The 12705-nt window shown below is 36.5% G+C and overlaps 5 protein-coding genes across 5 annotated transcripts in view; 2 read left to right on the top strand and 3 right to left on the bottom strand.

Moving 5' to 3' along the window:
• Positions 1–1351, bottom strand: part of Csas (CMP-sialic acid synthase) — a 26090-nt gene extending 24739 nt beyond the window's left edge. The window contains exons 1-4 of the mRNA XM_074088910.1: positions 1270–1351; positions 993–1192; positions 481–694; positions 219–386 (exon numbers count right to left, since the gene is read on the bottom strand). Of these exons, the coding sequence (XP_073945011.1) occupies positions 219–386; positions 481–694; positions 993–1192; positions 1270–1301 (614 nt within the window). The 5' untranslated portion in view covers positions 1302–1351. The remainder of the gene's footprint in view (positions 1–218; positions 387–480; positions 695–992; positions 1193–1269) is intronic.
• Positions 1352–2157: 806 nt separating this feature from the next.
• Positions 2158–4210, top strand: LOC141428865 (ATP-dependent DNA helicase Q1-like). Its single transcript, XM_074088907.1, has one exon. It carries the CDS (start codon positions 2268–2270, stop codon positions 4179–4181), a length of 1914 nt encoding a protein of 637 aa, XP_073945008.1. The 5' UTR covers positions 2158–2267; the 3' UTR covers positions 4182–4210.
• LOC141428866 (UPF0193 protein EVG1 homolog) lies at positions 4205–8167 on the bottom strand. Its single transcript, XM_074088908.1, has 6 exons — positions 8106–8167; positions 6520–6864; positions 6174–6357; positions 5727–5887; positions 4938–5174; positions 4205–4435 (listed from the first exon to the last, which is right to left on the bottom strand). Exons 2-6 carry the CDS (start codon positions 6641–6643, stop codon positions 4293–4295), a joined length of 849 nt encoding a protein of 282 aa, XP_073945009.1. The 5' UTR covers positions 6644–6864; positions 8106–8167; the 3' UTR covers positions 4205–4292.
• Positions 7374–9266, top strand: LOC141428474 (uncharacterized). Its single transcript, XM_074088464.1, has 4 exons — positions 7374–7458; positions 7831–8033; positions 8115–8386; positions 9142–9266. The coding sequence occupies exons 1-4, from the start codon at positions 7374–7376 to the stop codon at positions 9197–9199; spliced, it is 618 nt and encodes a 205-aa protein (XP_073944565.1). The 3' UTR covers positions 9200–9266.
• A 2003-nt stretch (positions 9267–11269) lies between these two features.
• Positions 11270–12607, bottom strand: LOC141428864 (histone H3.3A). Its single transcript, XM_074088905.1, has 3 exons — positions 12516–12607; positions 12053–12340; positions 11270–11823 (listed from the first exon to the last, which is right to left on the bottom strand). Exons 2-3 carry the CDS (start codon positions 12332–12334, stop codon positions 11695–11697), a joined length of 411 nt encoding a protein of 136 aa, XP_073945006.1. The 5' UTR covers positions 12335–12340; positions 12516–12607; the 3' UTR covers positions 11270–11694.
• Positions 12608–12705: the final 98 nt, after the last annotated feature.

The raw sequence follows: 12705 nt of genomic DNA, 5'->3' as shown, positions 1-12705 counted from the left end.
ACTCGAAGTTCGTGTCAGCGGTCCCTCTGACACTTATACTATTTATAACGAGAAGGAGAGGGACCACACGATACGAACTTCGAGTTTCGAGTTTCGGAGTAGCCAGTCACGTCACCGGTCTCGCTCAAGTGTGACACTCCTCTTTTCTGAATTGACTGACACTTGCGTTTTGTTACATCAAATTCAAATAACTATATGTAAGTAATAAAAAAAGATACTTGGAATTTTGAAAACATCCATCCAAAACTAGGTTCCTTCTAGCTATATAAAACGCGCCCGTTTCCAATAGTTCACCATCCCAATCTTGCCTTCTTGGTCTTGCACTAATGTCAAAATTTAAAGGAATAACGCCTTTTTCTGCAGGTTTCCAGCGTAATTTGTAACTTCTAAAAGAAAATCTATTTAAGTTAGCTATACTATAATAACAATACTTTCAATTCGTAGTGCCAGTCACAGCTAGCATGTACAAACAATACGAACCTTGTAACAGAAAAAACACAATCAAATGGTTTCGGATCCGTTATTTTTTGCAAAGCCCTGTTAAGATGACTTGGTTGTAAAAATGGTGATGTTGCTTGGATCAAAACAAGGACCTCAACATTCGGCCTGCTAGCTAAAAATTCAGCTGCGCCCCATATGGAAGGAGCCCAGTCCGTGGCTGTAATTGAACTTCTTTGAAAAACTTTAGCACCGCCTGTAATCAATCACAAATCAATCACAGCATACCTACACCGTGTTTTATTTTATTTCCGATAACTTCGGCAGAAATTCGAAAGTTGGTGTCGTGTGGTCCCTGTGACACTTACACTATTTTATACGTGAGCGAGAGGGACGGTACGATACGAACTTCGAGTTTCGAGTTTCGTAGTAGCCCTGCTGTTCATTGATTTGATGGAAACTACCTGGTACCTACTTAATTATCATTTGACCAAATAAAACAAAATTCGTCGTTTTTTTACACAGATAATAACTTTACAGTCATTGATACTAACTTTTAATGCTTTCCAGTGCAATCAATGGGTGATCAGTAGACACTGTGACATCGCTAAATCCCGCAGCCTTGGCTGTATGTATTGCACGGGTCACTAAGCTCGACCCTCTAACAGTTTGAAGATTTTTCAAACGTACTCCCTTGGAACCGCCTCTAGCAAGAATTAATACCGCTGTTTCTCCTTTGATTAAAACTGTAAAACTACAAAACTATCACTCAGACACTTTTTTCTACATTTGAAACATTTACAGGCATATGGTTTTCTTTCTTAAACTCACATATTCAAGAACAGAAGAATTACTATTTGCATGTTTACGAAACAGTCCACCACATACGAATAGCGCGTAGTTGATAACTCGACCCCGTAATTGACACTTCCTCTTTGTTTATTGATAGGATAATCAAATAAATCAGCATCATGTCATGAATTTAAAGTGCAGCCAAACTAAATGCCGTTTCATAAAGTCAATGAACATTACTAATTACAAATTATGTAATTACATATAGCGCTTTATTGTACAATTTGAATTATGCGCGAAATTTGATTTAAGTCTAAATTAAAATGGTGTATTATTTTGAGTTGATGCGGTATTGGTCTGGGAGTGAGTTATAATTTTCCGTTGTGATCTTTTTTATTGCTCAGAGTATTTAACGTGTACAGAGTATTTCAAAATTAAACAAGTTTTTTATATTTTTAATTCAAGCGAGCTTAGTTAACGTTTACCTATACACGAAGTTTTAAATTGTGCAATATCATAACGCAACTTTATAAATTACGTACAAACTTCCCTCAGAGAGACAGTCTCTTCCCGTCAAGCGAAAGCGTAACATAATTTATTGCGAAGTTCCACGAAATATTAAATTTTCTTATTGTTATACTGTGGTATGGTCACATATTCCTTTGTCCTTGTAGGTGAAGTAAATATATAATGTCGGGCTCGGGTCGGGTGCATTTCAGTGGCATCTAACAAAGTGGATCAAGTTTATCATGATAGAGGATAAAAATTAACTAGAATATTTATATAATATAGGTACACTAAACATTCGTCTTTTTAAAACTTGTTGCTGTGTAGTTTAAGTCCGCTTGTCTTACACAAAAAAGAAAAAATAATAACATGTTTATATGTCACTGTCAATTTGACAGCATTGTCGGCATAGTATAATTATATCATACTTGGTTCCCGCTCGGCAGTAAATTGAATATCTTTTACTAAAATTATTATTACTGTTTATTCAGTAAAATTTTATTTGATGCTGTCGCATACAATGATCTAAAATGAAGACCGTTAATGATTTAGAGAAAGAAATAAAAAATGTGGATAAAGAGTTAACCAGAATTGATGCTGAAATAGCGAAACTAAAAAATCAACAACGCCAGTTGCACGAAAAGAAAACTTCTCTTAAAAATTCTATCAACAAACTAAAATCAGACAGCCTAGCGAGCATTGACTGGGCAGGGACGAGCTACGAATGGTCGGATGATGTCAACATAACTTTGCAGAATGTTTTTAAACTGGAATCCTTCAGGCCGCATCAGTTGAGTGCAATTAATTGTACTTTGTCAGGGCAACATGCTATAGTTGTGATGCCGACCGGTGCTGGCAAAAGTCTCTGTTACCAGCTGCCAGCTCTAATAAAACCAGGTCTCACTATTGTAGTCTCTCCTCTTGTTTCTCTTATGGAAGACCAAGTCAGGTCACTCACCAAGAAAGATATCCCTGCACAGCTCATTACCAGCAACACTTCAAGGGAAGACTCCAATGCTGCTTTGAACATATTAAAAGATAAAAACTCTCCTATAAAGCTTCTCTATGTGACACCGGAAAGGTTTGCAAAGAGTAAAAGATTTATGGCAAACTTACAGAAATGCTTTGCTGATGGCAGACTACAGAGGATTGCAATTGATGAAGTACACTGTTGTTCACAATGGGGGCACGACTTTAGACCTGATTATAAATTCCTTGGGATACTATCCAACATGTTCCCGAAGGTCCCTATCTTAGGGCTAACAGCCACAGCTACAGCCCATGTTTTGACTGATGTACAAAAAATTCTTAACATACAAGGCTGTTTAGTAATAAAGTCTACTTTCAATAGACCTAACTTATTTTATAAAATACTGGAAAAACCATCATCACAAGAAGAATGCTTGACTATCCTTGAAAAATTAATTAAGTACAGATATAAAGGAGAGAGTGGTATAGTCTACACTCACAGTATAAAAGATTGTGAAGACATTGCTAATGGGTTACGCAAAAGAGGGCTAAAAGTTGCAAGCTATCATGCTAATTTAGAGGCTGATGCGAGGTCTAAAGTACATATAAAATGGCATGATAAGCACTACCAAGCGATAGTAGCCACAGTGGCTTTTGGTATGGGCATAGACAAACCTGATGTTAGGTTTGTAATACATCATACAATAAGCAAATCAATGGAGAATTACTACCAAGAGAGTGGTCGGGCAGGTAGAGATGGCGACAGAGCAGAATGTGTAACTCTCTACAGAATGCAAGATCTATTCAAGGTTAGCACAATGGTATTCACTTCAGTGGGGAGTTTGGATCACCTTTATGGCATGGTGAAATACTGCCTCAATGGGACTCTGTGCAGAAGGCAGCTCATAGCTGAACATTTTGATGAAGACTGGGGTAATGCAGACTGTAACAAAATGTGTGATATTTGCTCCAATCCCAATTCCAATGTTAGAGAAATAAATCTTGAATCACACTGCAAGACTTTGGCCAGCATTATTGAAAATGCTGACAAGCAGGATACAAAACTAACTGCACAAAAAATATTAGATGCTTGGTTTTTAAAAGGGCCCGTAAATTTGAGGCATAAAGGCAAGGAACCAAGTATTTCTCGTGCTGTAGGTGAAGATGTTATTGCTTATTTACTAGTGGAGAATTATCTTGTAGAAGACTTTCATTTCACTGCATATTCTACTATAAGCTATATTAAGAAAGGCCCAAACATAGATTTGGTACAAGATCCAGATTTCACATTAAAAATGCCTGTAAGAAAATATTCACAGTTTGAAATTGATAGGCCAGCACCAATTCAGATTGAAACTAATGATAATAACATTGAAGTAAAAGAAAAGACTATTAAAAAACGGAAATTGATGGCAAGTGATAGCTCACAGACAAAGAAAAGTAAAACTATAGTAATTGAAGATTACAGTGACTGATCTAATTAAAATAATTCAATTAATTAAAATTAGTTTTTATTAATTTATGCATGTACTGCTACAATGAAAACCATACATGATAAACAAGAAAATAACAAACGCAATAAAGTTTCATACTCTTCTCCTAGGAGAATATTGTAGAAGTGGAACATTGTTGTAGGCAAATACATTTTCTTCCTTCTTAGTGCATCCTCTTGCTGAGCTTCTTGTTGATTTCTGCTTTTCTCGTGAGCCAGTAGACCGATTTGATTTTACTGTGAACAATTCTTGAATTTTAGTTTGGAAGAAAGGTAGCGATCCTCTTTCATTTAATGTCAGTTAAATCCAATGAGACACCCCACTCATCTCTTTTGTTATGGAGTAATGACCACTCCCCCATACCAGATCTGTCTAAAATAGCCTAACTTTCTTGATTCAGTTATATTATTTTGTGCTTGTAACATCATGCCGTGTGGTGTCAGGTTAGAATTACACCTCTCCATTTCTTCCGTGGATGTCGTAAGAAGCGACTGAGGATATAGGTTAAGGTATACCGTAGGCGACAGGCTAGCAACCTGTCACTATTGTACCGTTTTTGTCAAACTTAAAACCTAAAATTGCTAAGTGGCTCTGAAGTGGTAACATTTTGTGTGCTCTGCCTACCCCATTTGGGAATACAGGCGTGATGTTTGTTGTGTGTGTGTGTGTGTTTGTAACCTCATGCAGGCATACTTACTACCCACTTAAAATGAACTACAGATACAGACTGATACTGACCAGACTTGGCAGCGCTTCCCTGCGACCTCCCGGTTCCCATCTTCACGATTTCCCCAGTAGTGCTGAACCCAGAATCCGTGGATCTGGCGGTAGAGCACTGGCTGTCGATCCCCAAAGCGTCGAGGGCCCGCATGCGCTCCGCTATCTGATCGTGCACGATGTCCCTATGGGCCCCCGCGTGGCCCAAGTCTTCCATTTCTGCGAGCCACTCAGCTCGCTCGCGTATCTGGGTTAACACTGTCGAAAATAAAACTTTAGAGTACCGTCATTAGACAAAATCTAAATCCACACGCTCTCTAGGATTTGATGCTTATTTTATTTCCCTCTAAAAGTGTTTGGCTTTTATTTGGTGGTGTGGCGGAACAGGCGTTCGCCTTGGAGTCTTTGCTACATTGGACATTGTTTCCGTATCGCATCCAATTTAGATGTATATAGCGCCATGCAGTCATGAAATAGAGAAACTGCTACATGCTCGCATGGATTTAAATAAGTACAACTCCCAACTCTCTTCTTTTAGACTTTGGTCCCCTCTCCAGGCTTAGCATCTACCTGGAATGAGATCGCTCTAATGTAGCCTCCACCTACACCATAATATCATTTAGATGAATGATAATTTGATAATAGGACAAAATCTCTAATTCTTCTGCTAAGTAAGTGTTAGTTAACTATTAATAAAGAACTTGATAAAGGAATTGAGTGTAATGTTTGTTCATCATGAATAATGAAGTATGACCACTGCTTAGTAGCAGAAAGGTGCAGTTATAGAAGCACTTAACACAGCTTAGGTACATTCGTTTCTCCTCTCCTTGTCTGTCGGCAGTTTTGGCTTCGGTTTAGGGACCCGCGGTGGCGGCGGTGGCTGCTGTTCCGGTGTATCTCCATGCTCCATGCTATTCGCTAACCTTGCCTTCAGGAGCTCGCGATCTTCGCCTCTTTTCATTGGCTGGTACCTACACAAATAATTTTACTAGTTAAGTCAGTAAAGTATACTTAAAATGTAAATCAAAAAAAATTGAAAAGGTGAGAGAGCAAGAATTCCCAAACTATGTTTTAACTCTTTCTTAGCAGTACCTACCTTCAATATTCAACAAACAGTTTTTTAAAGTGAACTGCGCTGGGAAGACGTAATTAGACGATAAATGATTAGCTGTGATAAATAGTGACAGATGAAATCTTTCCTTTTGATTATGAACCTCCCCTAAAAACTGACTGATCTATAAGTCTCAGGATACTAACGGGTCTAGCTCAAACACCCCTGACTCTCTGATGGCGGACAGCGAGCGTCGCCGCGACGTGTGTGGACGCACAGTCGGCACCTGCAGCGCCGGCCGCCGACTCTCCTTCGGCTCGTCCGGTTGACGCAATGCCCAAGGAGCCTTCTGCCGCTGTGCTATACTCAACTTTTGCTCTTCAAGGAGTACTGCGATAAACAGACGGTGTGGTTAAAATGATTTTTTTATTATTATTATTTCAACAATGCATTCCTTGTTTAGGTATTCTTGTCCTTACATATTAAAACATTCAAATGCCTAATAAATATCGCAAAAATTTAAGCTCTTAACATCTTTTATGGAAGACCTACCCTTTAAAAATTGTTGCTGCGCGGCTGTGGGTTCCACAATACGTGTGTGGAATAATCCACCGTGAGGGATGGTCTTGCTAGGCCACTGGACATTAACATAACCGTTCGCGTCTGGTGTCTGCATTATTAGATAATTTCAATTTGTGTTCGATAATTCACATAAAAGGATCAAAATTTATATTGAATATGCATTGCAACTAATTGTCAAGATTGTGATTGTTTCAGTACTTATACTCTTTGGATTGTTTGAATTGCGTTTGAACCTTGTTTGAACATTGCCCGGGTAACGAGAATTGATGGAGTAGTTTCGTTTCACGTAAAAAAGCATTGCGGCTTTTGGGATACCTACAAAAGAACAAAAATATTACACAAATAATAATCTTATCCTTATCAATAATAATTATGACTGAAAATATATACTGAATTGTAACGTAAGCACAGAATAAATAATAGTACAAACGTAAGCAAATAAAGTACACGTTAATAATATTCCAATTATTTAATTACTAGATGCTGAAACAACTAGACGTCACAAATGAAAAAAAAAAATAATGGCGGGAGCGGGAAACTTGGGTGACACTCTTTTCCAGGCCCGGATAACACCGATATGGAAATACCGGCCCAGTTTTTTGTGTACACGTCCATAGAAACTGACAGGAGCTTCTATGGGCGTGTAGACGAAAAACAGGATCGGTATTTCCATCCTGGTATTATCCGGGCCGGGAAAGAGTGTCACCCGGAAACTTGATTAGATTTAAAAATTATAGGTACTAATGTACTAATACTCTTTGGATTTAGTTGGATGGATCGCGACTCGTGTATTTTCATTTATTTCAATAAAATTAACTATCAACATGGAAAAATCGGTAGGCACAACTATTGAAAAAATTAAACTCCAAGAACAAGACAAGGAAGCCAAACTTAAAGAAAAGCGAGAGTGTAAGAAGATATAATTTAATTTTTTTTATCAAATATCATCATGCATATAATATCTCTAGTATTTTTGTGCAATTTGGATGACTTTTTGAATTTATAAAAAAAAGTGTTACCTTTCATGTTTATCTATAGGTTCTAAGAGTTCTAACTTTGTCCATAAAAAAATACCTAACATAAAATGTAACTTGATTTAAAAAGCTCGGTCCTATGGTATGTACAGTCACCAGCACCAATATCTGACACAACAAGCGTGCATAAATATCTGATACGACTCTATTTCTAGGGCCGGAAGGACGTGTCAGATATTTTTGTACGCTCCGCTGTGGCAGATATTAATGCTGGTGACTGTACTAACATTAAAAATGCATCGAACAGATGAAGCAACAATAACTTCACTAAATCGTTCCATTCGTGACGCGGTATTACAAATTGAAAAGTATCAAGAAGAAATAAAAGAGTTATCAAAGGGAAACGATTGTTTACAAGCACAGTTGGAAGTAGAGAAAATTCGACGAAATGCCGTTGCCGAACAAGTAGAGGCTTGCAATAAAGAAATAGAAACACTTAAATCACAATCAGTAAGCTTAACTATTTTTAATATTATCATTCATTCCCTTGGCATATATTCATTTAATTAAAAAAAAACTTACTTTATTTAGGACAAGGGTATATCCCAAGTTTGGGAACTTCGATCATCTTTATGCTCTTCAGTACAGACTGTTTCCGACGAGTGCGATATTTGGGCTCTGCTGGCAAAGCCTATGAACAATGAGCCTTTGCATCGCGTAGTAAAGAAACCTATTGACATCGATAATAATGAAGAGGAACTAGGCGAGGAACGCCTGAAATTGGCAAAGGAAAGACGAGATAAGGCTGTGAATGAGCGTGAAAGGTTATTAGCTGAGCCGGAGAAGGGAGAAGAATTTGTTAGGTCAGTGATAAATACGATCTACCTATTAAAAACATAAGTAGGTATATTTATATCATCGATATTATAGTGTCCCAGAAACCAACGACAAACCGTTTTGAGCTGATAGAGCAGCTCAAAAGCTATCGATTTAACCCCCATGTGTGTTCATTTTTCATGTTTAGTCGTTTCGGAGATATTGATCATTTTTATCGGAGTTTTCTAATTTTTCCTTATGTCCATAGATACGAAAAAAAATCAGTTTTTCAGTAGTACCTTACATAATTAGAATCATTATGAGCTAATGAAGTTTTTAAACCCATTTGAAATTATTTTTTTGGGGTCAAATTTTTTAGTAATCACATAAATTGGTAGTTTCTCCGTACTAGGTGAAAAGTAAAACACGGCAAACACAAGGCTCTGTAGTTGGTTTCTGGGACATCCAGTACAGGTAAATTTTCGTGTTTGATACTTCAATAAATAATATTTATTTTATTTAATACAAAATGACTCACGAAAAGCAGGGATTAACTTTTATCATAATTTATTTGCACAATCAGCCCCCTGTACCACAAAAGTTACAAGACTGCTACATTTCGAATAGGCAGATAATGAAATCGTTTTCTGGTGAAACTACATATGCTCAGCAGGGCTACTACGAAACTCGAAAATCGCTGACACTAATACTGTTTAATACGAGAGCGAGAGAGATCGCACGACACGAACTTGGAGTTTCGTAGTAGCCCTGCAGGCTTATGTACAGTTAATTTTTGTTTTAGAATTAAAAATGCTCTGCGATACTCAATGGAGATGGTGGCAAATCTACGGAAAACCTAGAAAAAACTATTTTATCCTTAAAACATTAACCTCTAAAATATTGAAACGATGGAATCCAAAACACGACAAATAAAAAAAAAACAATGACATGTGACAAATTGACAATCACAATGACGTTCGTTTGCGTTTTGCTGCGCTTAGTGAGTGATACCTACTGAAGAAACAATTATATGATAGTTATAGATTTTGCATGGTTTCTTTTATTTACCTTGAAATTTAATACAAACTGTTGAGTATGATTCGATACTTTAGATTGTTAAGGTAACTATAAGTCTGAATGTTTTTCATAAATAGATTTCGTTTGCTAATTGTTATGCAACTAAACTGTATTCTAATAATCTTCAACATGTAAACATTCACAACCGATTTTATTTAATGCACGTATTTTTTTAATGTGTAATGTTAAAGTATTAATTAGTGTTTAATGTTTATTTTTCCTCACGACATAATCTGTTTATTTATTTATTTCAGGGCTTGCATACAGCAACAACGTAGTGGAAGAAGCTTTAGTACAAAACTAGAAGCAAATGAAAATGAGCCGATCAAATTCTCAACTAGTTCAGCGGCGCGTAAGACCATTAAACCCATTGCAATCAAAAACAAGCCATCAGATATGCCATGGTATCAACCATACTCAGTACTGGCTAGTGTCACCGTGTTTTTAGTTTATTTCTGCTTGTTGAGAGAAGAAAGTGATGTTGATTTAGAATTCAATAAAACCCTTTACGAAAGAATAAAAGGCTTGGAGAAAGAACAGCTACTACAATCATATAGGTATAACAAGGATAATGGCCTAAGTGTTACAGAAATTGAGAAAAGGCTTAAAGAGATAGAAGATAATGAGGCAAAGGGATTGGCATAGTTTAGGTTGTTGTTGTTTTTTTTGTATAAATTATTTAATTGTAGTTTTACGTTCAAATTAAAGTCAATCAAATATTGCTTGTTTGTATTATTCGGTCTATATCTCCCACTGTAGTTTTAAGCAAATAAATTTAAATTCAAATCAGATGGCGCCACCTTTGTATTTCTGGTATATCTATAGAATCTATTACATTATTATAGTGATACGAGTACCAATCTTCACAGATTATAATACTACCCAGAAGAAAATAAGGGCATGTAGCTTTATTGGTAAAATGGAAATATAAATAAATATAATTCTTTATATTATTCCTTCCTTAAACAATAACTTATCATTCAATTTTATATTTCTTATACTTTCTTTAAGGCCAACAACAGACCAATGACTTCCCTTGAGTTCTTGGTACTCATGGGCGTGTGGGTGGTGGTGATCATTTATAAATATAATTTAAAAAAAAGAAATATATTCAAATAAAAGCTCAAACAAATTTATGTTTCATTTGACTGATAAAACCCAAATGGCTTATTTATTTTTTACTAGTATGCATGAAAATTACTAAAGTACATAATAAAACAAATATTAATTAGATTAGTAAAATGTACCTATGAACCTTTACCAATACAATACAATAACTCTTTATTGCACACCAACACATAGCAAGCAGTACAGAAAACGGGTATATAGTATATACACACAAGTAATTCAGTTATATAAGTGTGACATGGAACTAAAGCCTCTTATAACTTTCCTAATTTGTTATTTGAATGGAAACTGGTAAAAATTGGATAAGTAGTCAGAGCAGGTCAGACAAGTAAATACACAATAGACAACTACTAAAATCATAACTTTCCTTTGTCTATTCTATGCCATAGAATTGGGTAAATAAATAGAAGCATATAATATTATCATTATATACTGAAGCAGTAGGCTAAAATGCATAGACTAGCACTAAACCACATAAACTGACTGAAGCAACCATGACATTTTACTGGGGGCATATCCAATTAAGGATGTTGCTTGTCAATTATTAAACTTTTGAAACAGCATCAGTCTATCTTTGCAATAAACAATTTAAATTGTTCTGTGGGCCAGCAAAACCACCAAACGGCGTAAATAAGCGTGCATTATTTTGGGATAAAAAGTATAACCTATGTCACTCTGGCCCATATACTATCTCTATGCCAAAAAATGCGTAAACAAAACAAGCATTTAGATCGTAATATATTTAATCAACACCAATTTTCTCATTACACATACATTTAAGTGCATCAAAATTACAGCTATTCATGTACTGCCACAGCAAACACATTGCTTTTACACTAGTTACAGCTACAGTCACTAAAAATAAAACTACAGTCTCGCACAGGATACTGTTAGTGAACTCATGGAAAGAATAGAAGAAATGACGAGATTTGTAAAGAAACTCATTGTCTATGAACAATAACAAACAGTATCTAATGCGAATACATAGTAAACTTACACATAAGAATGCATGTATAAAAAAAATTCAGTTCTGCCTCTTATAATTTACTTATGAATGTTAAACAAGTTTAAGATAATGTTATAGAAAAACGTTATGGAATTTAATGATACTTGAATTACATATAATTTATGATATAGTGCTAAGACTAATTTAAGCACGCTCTCCACGGATTCGCCGAGCCAGCTGGATGTCTTTAGGCATGATTGTCACACGTTTGGCATGGATAGCACACAAGTTTGTGTCTTCAAACAGACCAACGAGGTAAGCCTCGCTCGCTTCCTGCAAAGAACAAAACATAATCAGCAAATTGCGCAATTTCTGCAATTCCACTAATCACCCAGTGATGAGTCATGAGTTGGAAGAGAAATAATAAAATTATAGCTGACCGAAGGTATTAATATTGTAACATTTATTTTTTAAATTTGCCTTTGTTCAGCCGCAAAAAAAAGGAGGATGTGTAATAGAATAGAAACCACGTGTTAATTTCAGACTTATATCAGTAACCCACCTGGAGAGCGCCAATGGCAGCAGACTGGAAGCGCAGATCAGTCTTGAAATCCTGAGCAATTTCTCTCACTAGACGCTGGAATGGCAGCTTGCGAATCAGCAACTCGGTGGACTTTTGGTAACGACGGATTTCACGAAGAGCCACGGTACCAGGGCGGTAACGATGAGGCTTCTTCACTCCACCAGTACTGGGCGCTGATTTTCGCGCCGCTTTAGTAGCCAACTGCTTGCGGGGAGCCTTACCTCCCGTGGATTTACGAGCTGTTTGCTTGGTACGTGCCATTGTTAACTACAACAAAAAATAAAGAGCTTAGCACATCATAAAGAGTTATTGAACCAAAATGCAACTCGGGGAGCTAACTTGGGCGATGTTCGAGCTAAGTAAATAGCTCAGTATTGATCATTTTACTAACGAATTTTACGATATAATTGATAATTAATAAAAAATGCTTCGTTTTATTCACCTTTTACGTTAATTTAACAAGATTTAACGAGATTTAGCACAATTTACACACGGAGCTTCACAACAATGATCATATGCTCAAAATGGCGCCGAGAGAATGGCGGGTTAACGTTCAGTGACGCTAGTTCAATGATCGTTCATTGGTTTCCCTCGTAACGATTCTCGGCTTGTGATTGGTGGTAAATGTAGGG

Source organism: Choristoneura fumiferana, chromosome 6 (assembly GCF_025370935.1).
Source record: "Choristoneura fumiferana chromosome 6, NRCan_CFum_1, whole genome shotgun sequence".
Taxonomy (NCBI): Eukaryota; Metazoa; Arthropoda; class Insecta; order Lepidoptera; family Tortricidae; genus Choristoneura; species Choristoneura fumiferana.
The sequence above is the reverse complement of the archived record's forward strand: the minus strand, read 5'-3'. Positions and strand labels throughout refer to the sequence as shown.